Below are 18,201 nucleotides of genomic sequence, written 5' to 3'. Positions count from 1 at the left end.
CCAAACTTTTTTTTTCGATTTTTCGCCTGTGACTGAAAATGTTTGTCCATCCCTGTCCTAAATTATTATATATAAATATATTAAAAGAGAGAGAGCTAGAGAGAGTTTTGTATGTCCAATTTTGTTCACTTTGGTTTAGTATTACATTTATTACACATTGCATAAAATTTAATTACACTAAATTTCACAGTAGATTTTATCATGTCCATTTTTTTAAATAAGTAATTAATTACGAGGGCTATCCAGAAAGTAGATTACGTTTTGGAATAAAAAAATAAACAAAGTATAGGAAACAAATTTTATTATATACAGATGAAAGCCACACTCAAATACTACTTTTCTACATAGTCACCATACAAATTAAGGCATTTATCGTAGCGATGTACGAGCTTGGAAATTCCTTCGTCGAAAAATTCGGCCGCCTGCGCCTTCAACCACTTCGTTACCTCTTCTTGCCTTCCATCTTGCACAAAACTTGTGGTAACCAAGCTTTTCGCTGATGATTTCGTGCAACAAACTTCGCGAAATTTGTGGAAAACTCAAAGAAAGTTCCGTTATTGTGAAATTTCGATTTTCACGGACTTTAGCATCGACTTTTTCGAGAAGTTCGGCGGTCACTATGCTGGGTCTCCCACTTCGATCTTCGTCGTGAACATTGGTTCGGCCATTTTGAAATCTTATGACCCACTGACGCACTCCACCTTCAGTGATAATGTTGTCCCCATACACTTCACGAAGCTGCCGATAGATTTCTATCGGTTTACAGTTTTTTGCAGTCAGAAACCTTATTACTGAGCGCACCTCGCAGCTCGCGGGATTTTCAATTAACGCAGACATTTCAAACCGTCACAGTATCTGAACGGAGCACAGCACGAACCTCTCACTAGCACGGCTAGATGCAGACTGAGCTGCGCAACGCTCTGACCCCAAGATGGCCGCGCTAGCCCCGCCCCTAGCGGACACAGACGGAAACGTAATCTACTTCCTGGATGGCCCTCGTACATAATGGACAGGTGATACCTATTCAGATCACTTAACAGGTAATAATTTAAGCACAGTGGTAAGTATAACGCGAAAAAGAAAAACAATTAGGAATTTCAATGATGTATTTCAATGAATTCATGTATTGTTTTCTCCAGAATAATCTTTCAGCTGACTACACCACAAAATGAGTTGCCACAATGCTGCTTAATTACTTAGGTCAGCGGTTTTTAAACGTTTTTGAATTGACCTCTCTTGCGCACAATAATTATAGCCAATGGCATCTTAAACACAAAGTAATCAACAGAGTCTGTAATTTTACAGGATGTATATGCAACTTGCATACAAATTTTCTTATTGGAAATAGTGATATGTTAATGCTTTATTGAATTTTGTATTTATTTTATTTGCAAAGCAATATCTAAAGTAAAAGAAACTTTAGCAGAAAACAGTGCAGAAATAAAGGACATTGTTTAGGACCCATTTCAGAAGCACCACCATCTTTATTCCTTTTAACAGTAAGCCATTGCAAACAACGATGTCAAAAACATGAATCAGATTGCCTGATTTTTAATGCTGTTTACACTTTCTAACCAACAACATGCAAAAAAATCAGGGTTTTTTTTTCCCAGAATCAGTCAGAATTTTCTCTACAACAAATTTTTTTAAATAAAAAAACATAGAAACAAAATACATTTTAAATAATGAATTAAGGTTAAATGGTAACTAATTAATATCTGAAAGTTCAGTTATTATTACTTAAATAATGAAAAAATACTTGCACTGAAAAAAGGTTTATTACTTATAGCTTCCAAAAATAGGATAATACTTTAATCAGTTCCCCTAATCATTACATACGTAAACCAGATGACTAATCATTGATTGCAAGACATGAATTAATGTAATTTTGCACTGTAAAATTGTTAAGAACATCGAATGATCATAAAATGGAGCTTATAAAAAAGGAAAAAGCTTTGATAACGTACAAAGACAAAAATATAAATATTCGTTCTTCACAAGATAAAACTTAAAATAGTCAGAAAAATGTGTCCCTTGTCAAGCAACTTTTTTATTTTGGGAATGATTTACATTTATGTTCGTGGTATTATTTGAGACTTGCCAATTAAATTGCTTGCAGTTGCAGAAATTACTTAACTTTTACTTTTAAGGCTCTCTTAGTTCGGCCAATGTAAATTAAACCACACTGGCAAGGAATCCTATAAATACCCAAGGCATTCATATCCGAAATGGGGTCCTTGAGTATGGAACTCGGAATTTTATTGATGGGAGAACAAACGACACGAAAGCTAAATTTCTGCAAAATATGTGCACCTTTACAGCTAATTGATGGAAAGAAGGGACAGCAAAATTTTTATAATCTCCTAAAACAAGAGTGTGCCTTTTAGTGTGTTGAAATGAAAAATTTTTAACTGCTTGATTAATAATGTTGGTTGAAAAGCCCCTGTCAACAGCTACTGCTTTTAAATAATTTAGTCTTTCATCAAGGGATAGTTTGGAGGAGCAAACTTGAAGAGCATGGAAAACATAGGCATAAAATGAAGCTAACTTTTATTTAGTCAGATGACATGATTTAAAGTGTGGTGGAAGGCAAACCGATGAAGGTTTACGGTAAACCGTAGTACTGAAGTTGGATGTGTTACGTGTGACCAGAATGTCGAGAAACGGAAGAGAATTGCAAGTCTCAAGTTCAAAAGTGAGCTGAATAGCAGGATCGATAGAATTCATTGTTGAAAGAACTTTATTTAAATCATCTTTATTACCTTCAAACAGGGTAAAAGTATCATCTACCTAGCGGAACCATAGCAGGAAGTTTAAAGTTTCAAACAATTTTGATTCATAATAATGGATGTAGATATCAGCCAGGATGGGACTAAGGGGGCTTCGCATGGCTAATCCCTCAGTTTGCTTGTAATATTTTTTTTGGAAAACAAAATGTGTTTGTTTCAAACAGAGTTGAGTGAGAGAAATTAGCTCATCAATTTCGATGCAAGATAAATGAAATTCACAAAGTCTGGTTTCTAGACATCTTAATGCATCCTCCACTGGAACATTGGATAATGATTTTACATTAAAAGAAACCATGAATAAATTTCTAGGAGAAATGTTTTTAACCTTTTTTACAAACTCTATCGAATTTTTTATGGTGCAAATGTTATTGTCTAATAGAGTTGAAAATCTAAGTAATGAATCTAGTGAAATGGATGAGCTAATTTCTCTCACTCAACTCTGTTTGAAACAAACACATTTTGTTTTCCAAAATAAATATTACAAGCAAACTGAGGGATTAGCCATGGGAAGCCCCCTGATATCTACATGCATTATTATGAATCAAAATTGTTTGAAAATTATTGCCGAACTATACTTCCCGGTATAGTTTGGCTATGTAGACAATACTTTTACCCTGTTTAAAGGTACTAAAGATGATTTATATAAAGTTCTTTCATCAATGAATTCTACTGATAATTCTCTTCCATTTCTCGACATTCTGTTCACACGTAACACATCCAACTTCAGTATTATGGTTTACCATAAACCTTTATTGGTTTGCCTTTCACTACACTTTAAATCATGTCATCCAACTAAACAAAAGTTAGCTTCATTTTATTCCTGTTTTCCGTGCTCTTCAAGTTTGCTCCTCCAAACTACCCCTTGATGAAGGACTAAATTATTTAAAAGCAGTAGCTGTTGACAGGGGCTTTTCACCCAACATTATTAATCAAGCAGTTAAAAATTTTTCATTTCAACACACTAAAAGGCACACTCTTGTTTTAGGAGATTATAAAAATTTTGCTATCCCTTCTTTCCATCAATTAGCTATAAAGTTGCACATATTTTGCAGAAATTTAGCTTTCGGGTCGTTTATTCTCCCATCAATAAAATTCCGAGTTCCATACTCAAGGACCCCATTTCGGATATGAATTCCTGGGGTATTTATAGGATTCCTTGCCAGTGTGGTTTAATTTACATTGGCCAAACTAAGAGAGCCTTAAAATTTTGCATCAAGGAACATGAGGCATATGTTAGAAAAAAAGGAAACACAGAAGTCTTCTGTTGCCCAATACTGTTGGTTCGAAAATCACACTTTCAATTTTTTTGCTGCCAAAATTATTCAAAAAACATCTTCCATTGGAGAACTGGATTTTCTAGAGGCATTTCACATTAAAAAAAAAAAAAAAATCTTTCTGTTGTAGTTAATGATCCTAATTCCAATTCATCTATGCTTTCGGCCTTTAAAAAAATTATGTTTTAGTTTTGGTTTCATCAACAGATGGCGCCACTAGCTTATTTTCTGTCCAGGCTTTCTTATCTTATCTGATCATTATATCCTATCTCGTTCATTTGTGCTTTTGCAGCTGACGATGGTGGTTCTGTAAAACCATCGAAACTAGTCCTGTGAAAATTTGAAAATATAACGCTGATTTTTGTTGTTTTGACTTCTGAATGAGTATTTGTTTGGTGTGTTATTGTGTCTTAATTATCAACAATGTATTCAATTACACTTGCTGATCATTTTTTACTGCTAAATTTGAGAGATTACAGGTACATTTCATGATTTGAAAATATCAGTTTTCTTTTTTTAAGATGCCTCATAATCAATTCAGTCTTCAAGCCTAAACTTCCTGGTATGGCACTAAGTGGTAAGCAATTATCCAGAAGAATTGCACTTTCTTTTAAAGTTTTAAAAGTGGGGACAGAAAGTACACTACACTCAACTTCTGAAGACTCTGGATTAAAAGGGGAAAAAACAAAAGATTGGACACAGTTTTGCATCAGTACTGCTTCCATAAGTAGTGAAGCAGAATAGAACTGTTTAAATGCAATCATTAACTGAAGATTTATTTTCATACCAATTTCTTGAACTCATTTCTTTTACAACTGTAGCTGTTTTTGCACTTGAGAACTTCTTAGCAATTTTACTGCCAGGAAACATTTTTCTAAAAAAGCTGCAGCATGATCCAGTGCATTTAGCGGCAAGTTACGTTCCAGTAAAAAGGCAGAAAATAGGCATTCTGCATTAATAAACTTTTGGTCTTTTGTTTCCGCGGGAAGATTTTTTTTTTTCCCAATACAACTCGTGCTATCCTTGTATATGCACAAGTTTAAGAACATCTACCCGTTTACCAGACAAAATCGAAAAATTTCAGTGACAAATGATACCTATTGCAATATTACATTTCCTTGACAAAATAATAGCAGGAAAGTCATATGTTTGCAATTTTTGAAATACACAAGTATTTCACATTTTTTGCAGATATAACGAAGACAAAAGATCAAACTGAGAAGCAGATGAAACTTAAGCTGCTCACTGGCGGCATGAACGAAATAAACAACCTCTATCTTGTTTTGTACTCATTTCTTAATATATGCCAGACGACCAGCACTTGTGCTTGATTCTCACTGGAGAACTGGAACATGACATTTTCGGACATGTGTTTCAGATTCTTATACACAGAGCAGAAACACAGCATATCTCAGTGATGATATGACTTTTTTTATATGCATCTAGAGAAAAATAAGTACTTTCTGATGCAAAAAATAACTTTTTTTGTGGACAAATAATGAAGAAGCTATCTCTCATGTAAGTTTCAGTTTACTTATATGTATAATAAATAAATAACAGGCATTTTTGAATACATAACAAATTTCAGATTACATATTGCCCACTACATTTGTTTAAAGAAAGGAGACATCCAAGTGTGTAGCTGATGATACTTTGTGAAAAGAGCTAGAAATTCCTTTTAATAAATATAGCAGATGTCTAGACCTTAATTTTCCAGTCAAGGCTTTAATTTTTTCTTGTAGTAAAATTTCTAAACAATTTTTTGTTATATAGCAGAACTCGCTATAATGAATTCAACTTATAATGACCAGGCCTTTCAGTCCCTTCCTGTTTACTATACATTTTTTAATGTCACTGTACTTTGTTACAGTGAACCTCCAAGACTATGAAATCTGAATATAATAATGAACTTATGATTATTTTCAATTGAATTTTTGTGAAATTCTCAGAATTTTTGCATATTTTAATGCCAAAAAAAATCATCTACTTAAAGAAATTAAGATTCACACGCCACCAGTTAAGGAAAATACTTTTACATTATTTTATCAAGCTATGCGAGACAGCTGTGATACCAACTCTACGAGAATAAGGACACAATAAGCATATAATGGGACAGCATAAGGTGCCCACTGAACACAAAAATGAAAATGTGTTCTTTGATTTCATTCAATTCTTTGATTATGATCCAGACTGAATTCCATTCAAGATTAATGCCATGATAAAAATTTTCACTATTCAGGAAAAGGGATTTTGAATATCATGAGTTTGTGGTTTTACAGTTTTTTCTGAGAGGGGGGTGGGACAACGTCAATCAGTTTTTTCTCTTAGCCCATTTTTGTGAGACAGCCCATTTTCCTTATCGAATAATTTACAGAGAACCAAACTTCTGGTTTCTTGAAGTTCATTATAACAGAGTTCAACTGTCTATCATATAATTGAAAAAAAAATGCATTTAAAGCACAATGGTTATAAAATTTACATGACAGCTTTATTAGTGCAAGTTGCAAGCACTTGGAAAATTTAATATACTGTTTAAAAATCAAATTTCAGCACCTCATAAATATTGTAACATGACATATTTATTTAGCTTTTCAGGTGCTTTAACACTTCCTCCAAAAGTTAAAGAGTGAACAGTTTATAAGGGAAAGTTATACAGCAAACATCATAGAAATACAAAAACTGGTACAAGTGTAAAACACATAATGATTCACTGTGTCTCAGAACAACTCTTGGAAAAAATACAAAATATGATTATGGGAATCTCAATAAATGAGATACAGAGCAAATGCTTTTGATAAGAGCAGAAAAGAACAACTTTAATATGGTATAAAACTATCATTAAGCACTTGGCAAACTTGAATTCTCCTCTCCCTGCTGTCAATTATTCAAAACATTAATACCAGATACTTTAGTCATGAAGAAATATCACACATGTTGTTGCATCGCATCTAAGGATTCCAAAGACAAAACGTCCCTCTCTCTTTTTTGATGTGGTTCAACATATACATAAGTGGATAAAGATTAAATTATCAAACTAATGCACTTGCTTAATTGCCCATTTCTGCAAGTTTACCACACATGCAATAATCTTGTTGCATCTCATTTAAGGCTCAAAGCAAAATACTTATTTCTCTTCTGATGTAGTGTAACATATATCTAATTGGATAAAGATCAAATGATCAAGCTAATGCTTTTGCATTTATTGCCCCATCACAGCAGCTTATTTAATCATTTTTAATCTATCCTTAGACGTGACTACATCTTTAAGGGTTACTGAAGTAGAATTTTTTACTTAAGATTTCTTTTGTTATATTTGATAATTTATCAATCTACTATATCAATCTTAAAAACAAATAGCACATAGTGACCCCCCAGCAAGAACACCTTCTTAAGTGAAAATTTACATTTAATTTTCAGAGATACATTAACATTAAATACTAAAAATATTTCATTGCAAATTTTGTTTACTAATTTATAAAACAGTCAGATAATGATATTTACTTTTTTGGTCTTTTTCTTTCACCAATCAGTTCAAAGAAAAAAGTCAGTTTCATTGAATAATAGATTCATTCATCTTATTAATGCCAGCCATTTATTATACTTTCCTACGAACATTTTGTGAAAGACTGCAAGCAGCATTTTTGCTAACCTTTAAGTGTACTTCTAAATTTAATGATTACTTTATGTTTTACAAAAATCTTAATCTGGGATAAATTTAGCTAAGGTATGTGAAATTTAAATTCAAAACCAAACACATCGACACTTGAGTTGTTAACTGTAAAATAACATCATGTGAAATGAATTGCCTTAGCATACAATGAATTATGATTGATTACCCTTGTGCCAACTATACAATTAAGGAATGGAAGAAATAGCACAAAAAATTAGAAATATTATGAATAATTTAAAATGCACTGGATCATATTTACACGCTGTTAGGTAAATTATACTCCACTGAAATAAAATCTATGATTTAGAAACGTATAAAAAACTTTCTATAATAAGAAAAAAAGGGCCGGAGATATACTTTTTTAAATTTCAGTAGTTTATAACAGTGTGCAGTTTTTTTGTGTAATTTTAGGTTGGACTGAAATTAAGACTTCCGATGTTTTCTAAGAAAAGTATTTAATGATCTCATTTTCATTAGGGAGTTTTAATTTAGGGAAAAATATAACCCACAAGAATTTTTTTTTTTTTTTCTTTTTAGAAATGCTGGTTGCATTTGGAAGAAGTCAATATAACAGGATTCACTGTATCATATAACAGAAAACAAAAACATCATTCTTGACAACAAGCATTAATTCCACTGTAGCTTAAAGCAATACCTCCCCCCCCGCAAACCTAGAGATTTACAACTTATTCTTTCTTCATTTATTTATTATTAATGTATTTCTCACATCTTCAGAACTGTACATGCTCCATATGCTAAAAACTTACTGTATTAATTCCAAAATTAAGACTATCCATATATTCTAGAGTTAATTAAGAAATAAAAGCGTACGTGAATATTTGACAAGAGCTACAGCGATTTCAATTAAAATGAAAAGTGAACAAGTTAATTAAAAATAATGTTTCAGAATGGCATAGTATAGGAAGAAAAATTAGCAAAGTGTATTGCTACCTATTAGTTTTTAGTCACACCACTGATAAGTATAGTGAACGCAGGCTTAGTCTGAAATTGCTCAACAAGATATAGCTGTTATAAACAATTCTTACACAGCTTACATACATTGTAATTACGTACATGGTTTATTTAGTATTTAAACAGTGTAATTATTTTATATAGTATGAAAATTAAACTCATTCACATCACTTCACTATTTCATTTACTAAAGCAAGACCAGGTGATCTTGTTTTCAAGTAAATATAGTAACCACTAAATTCCATATCCTTAAAATTACATTAATGCACCACCACATCAATGCATCTAGCACATGCTCCCTCTTGGAAACCTAGGTTACTACTTGGTATAAATTAATGTCATTTTCAGCATATGGAATTCAACCTTAGAAATTAAATATTTAATTCTAATATTTCTTCCCGAGAGCAAAAGATATGCAATATAAAAAAATCATGATAACATTTAGTCTAGTAAAAATCCAGTTCTCTTCAAATTTTTAGCATTACATTAATACTTTGGTCTGATAGAGGGTTTCATAGAACGCTTTTATACTATAACAAATATTTCATTATATTAAATTCCAACATATACTTTTACTTTATCAAGGTGTGTAAAACAAATGTTACAACCTACATATAGTATTAAATGTAAAATAATAAATGTAGAAATACTGCCTTTTCAAATTATAATAATTATCAAGTTTCCTTTGTTTTACAGAATGTTCTTCAAACATGCAATATTGATATTGTAATATAATTGTTTCAGACTATTAAAAAATATGCATTTTGATGATTTCAGCATTAAACATTGAAAAAGTCTGCAAATTGAACTTGAAGACAACAAGCTCCAGTGTAGTACAGAAGTTCTACAGAGTCAGAGGGATGGAAAGAAAAAGGAGAGAATCATTATCCACAAATCTGGTTCATTAAACTGGACCACTGCTTCTGCAATAACCAGTATCCCACACTTGCCAAGCAAGAAAGCATGGCTCAGTTCTTCAATATCAGTAAATTATTGGTAAGTTGATGGTATTTCAAGAAGCACCAGGAATTTAGAAAAGGGAAGAACCAAAGGACAACATACAACAAGAAAGCTCTCCCTATACTAGGTTCATAAATTGGAAAGCTACTTCTTTGAAGAACAGTACTTATGCACAAAGAAAGCTCATATGGCTCAAGTAAAGCCTGAGTAAAAAGTTGCCAAATTGTTTGCAAATAAACATTTTTTTTTTTTTTCAAAGAACAAATCTAGCTAAAGACACAGCGCCATCTCAAAACTAAGCCATGAAAGAGTGTACCTCTCCACATTTGGGCAATGATAGTGTAGTTTATGGTAAGAAACAGTTTTGGATTAATTTCATTCATTAATTTCATTCATGACATGAGCTTTCATACTGAACATAAACACAAAACAGTTTTAACACTTAAATGAACCTGATCTTTGAATACCTCTCACAGTATCCAGTCTCCCAGTTTCATACTTACAACTAGAAAATGAGATGTTAAAAAGTAGTTATTCATACAAAAAAGTGTTTGTTAACTTAACATAAAATATACTATGTAACAGTAATAACAGGAGTACAATATATGTATGAATTTTTGAATTACAGTCTTATAAAATACCTCATATCTTCAGCATGATGAACCTACCTGGTGTGGCTTAATAACTTTTGCAATTTGGGGAGCTAAAAATATATCTGGATCTTCAGGAGGGTGACCAACATTGACTAAAACACGCCCTTCTTCATCAGGCAAGTTGAAACAATCATTTGTATGTGCACCACTATTATTAGGATCTTCAGCTGTTCCATCACCTTCTGCTTCTCCTTCATCACTTAGAACCATTATATCATCATCCTTTTTCTCAGAATCATCACTATCACTTTCATTACCAGAACTTGAACTTGAAATATCAATTATGTTTTCTGCACAAAAAATTATAAAATATATTAATGATTTGTACTGCTAATTAATGACTCCATTTGATCAAACTGCCTACAGAATTTCACAACTATCTGATGTTCTAATACATTCATACACAATTTTGACATAAACTGCAAATCTAAAAAAATGCTCAGACTAAGATTCCTTTGCTCCTAAAGAACTTCTGCCTGCTTAAAACAAATTTTCAATTTATGTTATAGTCCCTTAAAATGAATGTGGAACTATATGTTTAATTTTTACAATTAAATTAACTTCTTTATTAATAATTTTAATCATGCCGGCCTTCTAAAACTTTCCAGTTGCAAGAAGACTTTACATTCCCATGTAAGTACTAGATAGTATAGTGGTTAAACAATAAGACATAAAAAGCTCATCATTCTTCTTATACTTTTATTAACTTTACACATTCAAATTATTTATTTTCCTGTATTACGAGTTACAAAAATCTGGGGTGGGGGGTAGAATTGTCTAACTGCTTTATAAGAAGTCAGAATAGGGTACAACTTACTCATAGTCATAGTGATAAAATGTGAGTAAAATTTCTTTTTTAATAATCAATCAAAAGAAATGCTCTTCTTAAAATTTCTTACTAATAATCTTTTAACTTAATTACAGTAGTAATAGATAACGAAATCAAAAAAAAAAAAAGTGAGTGTATAAGTAAACAAAAAGGCTGTTTTTTGCAAAATGGTATAATCACATTAAGAATGAATTGTTAAAAAGCTTGGTATAGTAGGGAACTAATACACATATGTTTAGCATAAATGAATACCATATATGACAATGGATACTTTTCAGTTGTTTATAGGCTATGAGAAAAAATATTCCACACTTATATAACATGTTCATTAAAATAAATAATTGTTCAAAATAATTTTAGTGCAAGAGAGGTGCATGCCACATGTCTACCCAGTTCAAAAAGAGGTCCCCCCAAAAAAAATCTTTTCTTATTTCTAAGATTAATTTATGGCAGCGATTCTCAACTGGTGGTATGCAAAAGAAAAATAGGTGGTATGCAAAGAAACAAAATATTTTAACTATTAAATTCAAAACCTTAAGTACCCCAACACCCTCTTTAAATTTTTTCTCTAACACTCGCAAATTTATGCGATCTGAGCTTTGTTCAAGGTCAATAGCTGCTGATAAGAATTTAGCAAAATAATCAATTTTTATTTTCACAAATATTCTTTTAGCCATAGACATAACAAAATTTGTCACCAATAACATCTTTAAAAGGAGTAATAATGTTACATTTAATAGGAAATAAAAATAAGTTCCTGTAAAAAGTTTAAAATATCTCATTAATTCTTTTGAAGTTGATCGATTTATTATCATGTCTATAGGTTACGTCGCTATTATTTCTGGGCGTATACTGCTCTATTTTCAATTAGCATCAATTATTTGAATCGATTTGCGTCTCTAACAGCAGGTATTTTGTCTTCTTGTTGATATGTATTCCTTATTTTTCCACACGATTTGAAAATATCGTAATCTGTTTCTGAACAACTTGTAATATATTGTGCATTTAATTTTTGTGGAAAAATAATAAAACAAACCTAGATTTTTCAAAATGGAAAAATAGCTAGGTTTGATTAGGCAGAAAAGTGATGAATCACAGGTGATAGATCCAGGACAATCTACTAGTGCTAAAAATATTGAAAAGGGGAAAAAATGTTTATAGAAAGTGTAATGAAAGCTATTTATAATTTGGGTTTACTAGGAATGAAAATGAAATCGACCCTCAACCTCAATGTACTTGCGGTGAACTATTTTCCAATCAAAGTATGTAACCAACATTTCGTAAAAGACATCTTGAATCTAAGCATGCCAGTATAAAGGATAAATCTGAAGACTATTTTAAGATGAAATTATCGGAGTTCAAAAATGGTAAACAAGCAATGAAAGGTTTTGTTACTTCAAGTGAAAACTCTTTAGTTACCTATCCAAGTAGCATGGCAACGTCGCTATGATGTTCCAAACTGGTCACCAGTCATGTTGCAATATGTCGTCTTTAAGATGGCCAGATGTCCGTGAAAGTTCTTTGTTTTGCAACCATTGCAAAGATGTCTTTATTACATCTTTGCAGATGAGGTTTGAGTCGCATAGACATAGCTATTGAGTCTTTTGCAGGTTATATTTTGGTTCTAAAAGCATCGTATCACGACGTCTAAATGATGCAAAATTCCACCTTTTTTGCAACAGTTGTAAAAACGTTGTTATTATGTCCTTGTGTTACATATTTATTTATGCAGAAATAAAAAGCTTAATAATTAATATATTTTTCTTCTTTTTTTTTAAATTTTGTATTCATTGTATTTTTCTAAAGTTTAAATATTTTATTTCCTGAAAAACAGAAGACAATACAATTTCTTCTCTTTAGAGTAAATATGCATAATTAATAACAGCTTTAATTATTTTCAGTACTTTAAACTACATTTTTAAAATTTCTCTTTACACTAAATATGCATAATTAATAATAGCCTTAATTATTTTCAGTACTTTAAACTATATTTTTTAAATAACTTAAATTTGAAGTCACGATTATTTAAGATTTCATCATTTTTTCCCTTAATCCTTTAGGATGTAAATGCGAGTAATTATGAAAGTGGTTATTCTAAATATATAACATTAAAAGTAGGTTTTAAGTAAATAAAACTCAAACAGACATATATAAATGTAAAGACATACATGTCAGTAAAAAAAGAGCGTTTCTGATTATAACAGCATTATTACATTTATTCCTGTTAAATCTCAGACATTGAAAATTGCCCCTGTCATGATAAATTAGGAAGCAGTTCTTAAGGTAAAATAATCAGTACTTTAATTGAACTCAAGTATAAATTTATTTGTGTTTCATAGCAAAAAATATAACCATTAACTTCTATATCTCCAAGATATACAAATGAAAGACTGTATAGTTAATAAATGTGATCAAAAATATTTCATACAAAAATATACCTAAATCTAATAACTTCCCATATTCATATCTAAAATGAAATAATAACCTAACAAACGACATACATGACAGCACTATTTAAGAAAAAACATGACCTAGTGGTGTTTGAAAGCATAAATATCAGAAGGAAATAACAGAATTAAAATTTCCAATTAATAAAAAATTATTTGTGTTTTTTAAATAGTAAGCAATTCAAAGTGCAATAATCATGGATTGCAGTATTTACTAGTAATGCTGATGTTTCGTAACACCATTTCTTTCGATCATACGTTAATGTATTTACTTTAGTTTCTACATTTTAGAATAGTGGTAGATTACAATGATTATTTCATGCACTTTTTATAATAACTTTCCTTTTGTTACTACTGGACAGAAATATTTTAAATAATGTAGTATACGATAGTAAGCTAAGTACGTTAAAGTAAACTCTTCGTTAAATAGCACATGATGAAACTTTTTGTTTCTATTTATTATGAATTTCTTTGTTATCACAAGCACATAAAAAGTAAGCAAAGAAAATAGAATATACTTAAATTTAATAAAAAATAAAACCTAATTTCCAACATTCATTTATTGAGATAATCTAATAAACATACATAACGACAATAGAATATACTTAAGTTTAAATAAAAAGATAAAACCTAATTTCCAACATTCATTTATTGAGATAATCTAATAAACATACATAACGGCAATATTAAAAAAAAAAACTTAATTTTACACACTGTTTGAAAGAATAGATACCAAACGAAAAGTAATAAAACTGCAATTTGCAATCAAAAAATAGGTAGTGTTTTTTAATATTACACAATTAAATATCACATAATTATAGATTACAATATTTCATAGAAATGATAATGTTTCGTTAACACTATTTTTTTGATCATACATTTCATACTTTTTAAAATCATTAACCTTTTCTGCATACTTTACAAAAGACAACATACTTATAAAATGTGCATTATTATTAATTTTAATGTATTGCTTCTTGCTATTACATATATCTAATTCACCTTCAGCAGTCATATTAAGTACTGGTACCAGTCCAGTAATTTCTTTGTATTGTGAAAATAATGAACATATCATAACAGCTTGAATTGTTGCTGCTTCTGCATTGATTGCATTTTCAGCAAAACCAGAGTTGTTTGTTATTTCTGATTTTAAATGAATTAATTCTGAGTACTAACCTTCCTTTATGAACACAATAATCGATTAATATGAATGATATACGATATAGTACTTAGGACGTTATAACCACAGCACAGCACTAATCAGAGTATCCAAATATTACACTGCTGGAACCACAGAAGATTGGAGAACACTACCAAATAACTTTTTAATTACCAGAAACACATAAAACACCAAAACAGAACACTATTTCATGAACATATATTCACAATTAGCATTGTAGCATTTGCATCTGATATTTTCTAAATGAGGTATCCAAAATTTTGGTGTCTTCTTGTAGAGCATATTCACAAACAAAATAAGTACAAATTCTGCATTTTCATGATGATTTCTCCTCAATTCAGAGGCTTCCATACAGGAGCTCACAGCAATGCAACTTCACTCGCTGAAGGCAGTTGAAGTAAGCAGATAGTGCCAGAACAATGGGAAGATTCACAGTGTGTTACATTTACTTTTAATATACGCAATATTATTTATATCAGTCATTGCTTGATTCAATTTCAAACATGAAGTCAGTATTTTCAAATGCCTTACAGATAGCATCTTTACCAAATTACCTGAAAGAAAGGCTGGAATCTCATGTGATTGTGCAGTTAACAACTTCGAATTTGGCAGCTAGCCAATTTGGATTTTATTTCATAAGATGAATCTACCTTACATTAATATATTTAGATGAAATAAAGTAATGAAACATTGCAAAATAAATCTTATGCAAACTTCAGATTCTTAAAAGGGCAGATTAAGTCTCTTTTCATTCCTAAAGTAATGCTGATGAACTACGAAAAAAATGCTAAAACGACCACGTCTAAAAGCGATCATAACATGTTTCAGTGACGTCCACAAATTGCCAAGACACAACGGTAAATATTTTGCGTCTTCGCAACTTTGTAAAGGCGTTGTAAAAGTTACTAGGACCACTTTGCAACCTCTCAGACCAGTTTCCAACGCCATATACTACTTGGGTAGTAAACCTAAAAATTGCTAAGACTCAGCCGGGCTTACATTATAGGAGAAAACTTTATATTACCAGCAATTAAGTAACATTTTTCAATGAGAAAGCGGCTAATGAACTTATTATTTAGTTATCAAATGATACAGTAAATCAACAAATTCATAAAATGGCAAATTCCATAAAAGAGATACTTATTCCAAAAATAAAACACAGCGAGTATTTCACAATATTAATTGGATATGAATGTTCTGAAAAAACGAGTTCAATTATTAGTTTGCATGCGTTTCGAAGAAGATAAACGAATTGCTGAAGAGTATTTCTTTTGTGAATCTCTTCATGACAGACCAACAGAAAATGAAATTTTGAAATTAATCGACAATTTTATGTCCAAGAATCATATTTCTTGGAATAAGTGCATTGCCATATTCAGTGATGGGGCTCGGGCTTTAACAGGAAAATATTCCAGTATTATCTCTCAAATAAGGAAACTTGCAACAGGAACTAAATTTACTCACTGCTCCATTCATTCTGAAGCTTTAGTATCCAAAACAGTCCTCAAAACCTGAAAATCATTTTGAATCAAGCTATAGAAATTGGTAACTTTATTAAAAGCCGAGTTTTAATTCAAGAATATTTATGATTTTATGCCAAGGGATGGGCAGTGAACATGAAACACTTTTGTTACATTCCAAAGCAAAGTCTTAAATTGTCTTTTTGAATTCTGATTAGAAATTCAAAATTTTTCTCCGTCATTCAAAGTCAGATTTGCAGAAATGTTTATTTAAAGAATTATGGCTGGCAAGTTTATCATATTTAGCTGATATTTAAATGAATTAAATTTAGGATTACAAGGACAAAGCATTAATTTGTTTAAAATTACAGATAAAATAAATGGAGGGATAGAAAACTCAAGCTAATAATCAGAGAATTAGATAAAACTATTTTACGCTTTTTACTACATTTAGAAAGCTTTCTAGCCAAAAATAATTTGAAAAGAATAAGCATCATACATTAAAAATCACTGATTTTCATTAATAAATAATTTCAACATGTATTTTCCCAAAGATTATGAAGAAGAAAATTGGATTAGATATTCATTTTGTTCAAATGTACCTTAAATTTTATCTTATGAAGGAAAAGAACAATTGCCAGAAATTTCCTGTGATCGAACTCTAACTGAAGATTTAAAAAATAACACACTTGTTAACACTTAGCTGAACCAAAAAAAAGAATTTAAAGGCATTTTAAATAAAGTTATTTAATTTTTATTGCCTTTTCTCACAACTTACTTGTATGAATAAGAATTTTTTTCCATATTATATCTGTAAAATAAATACAAAACAAAATGAAAAGTGGATCCTAATTTATGGTTAAAATTAAGTGCAATATAAGACCAGGCATAAAGAAATTGATCTGTCTTAAGGCCCGTTTCTGTTAGTGCGTTGCAAACGCGTAGCATCACTGGGAGAAATGCATATGCAGACAGATGGAAGACCGTTTACACTATTGCATTGGATTTATGAGTACGGAAGTTCGGTGGTCGATTGCATTTATTGCCACCAGATGCCTCTGTATTTAACTTACAGAATTTGGATTCTTAAGATATTTAAATTCCATGGTATTGGAAATTTCCATTTCTGCTTATGAACTGTGAAAGTAAAGTACGTTAATAATTTTTAGATAAGTAAGGTTATAATGCATATTATAAATGTCACTAATTGCATAGAAATTGAAGTAAATTTTAAAAATTATTTTGCATTTCTAAGCCTTAAATATCAATGAAATAATATATATTATTAAAATGAAAATGTACTGCTACTTAAAAAGCAATAAATACATAAAATAAAAAAGCTAAATAAATTAAAAAATAGTTTGCACTTTAAAAATACAGAACAACTGTAATGGTTGGTTTGGTTTGGTTTATTTAATTATGGCAAAGCACACGAGGGCTATTTGCCTAAGGGGAGGGATGCCTTCGTGGAGGACTTTCTAAGGGAAACTGGCTCGTATACACGTTACACATGGGGAAAACCACGAAAACCCCATGCAGCCAGCCCGTTCATGGGATTCGAGCCTCGGACTGAACTACCAGTATTCAGCGACTTTACCGCTCAGCCGCTGATGGGCCAAACTGTAAAGAAAGGTTCACAATATTTACATAAAATTTGCTATGCTCATATACCGCTAACTGCTATGCCAGATTGTATATTTTTTTAAAATGCCCAAATTTGGGGAGAAAGCAGGTAATATGTAAAATTATAGCATCGATTTCTTCATTTTTAATTTCATCAGGGTAATTGCTGGATAATTTATTAGAAATCTTGTTTGTTTTAAAATGCACTATGTGCAATTATATTTTATGCATAATCCATAAAAATATTTTTAATTAAAAATTTTTTAAATTCATATCTCTTTTTATAGAAGTTATAAAAATAAGCCTTTTCTCTTTACATATACACACATTATGTAAAGAAAATG

The 18,201-nt window shown here is 30.8% G+C and overlaps 1 protein-coding gene across 1 annotated transcript in view; it reads right to left on the bottom strand.

Moving 5' to 3' along the window:
- The window catches only part of LOC118200554 (uncharacterized), a 281,729-nt gene that overhangs the window by 191,013 nt on the left and 72,515 nt on the right, over positions 1-18,201 (bottom strand). Inside the window, exon 8 of the mRNA XM_085807694.1 lies at positions 10,334-10,608. Coding sequence (XP_085663820.1) covers positions 10,334-10,608 — 275 coding nt within the window. The remainder of the gene's footprint in view (positions 1-10,333; positions 10,609-18,201) is intronic.

The sequence above is a fragment of the Stegodyphus dumicola genome, chromosome X1 (genome assembly GCF_044657685.1).
Source record: "Stegodyphus dumicola isolate Sdum_Otavi_A_Nest chromosome X1, ASM4465768v1".
NCBI lineage: Eukaryota > Metazoa > Arthropoda > Arachnida > Araneae > Eresidae > Stegodyphus > Stegodyphus dumicola.
The sequence above is the reverse complement of the archived record's forward strand: the minus strand, read 5'-3'. Positions and strand labels throughout refer to the sequence as shown.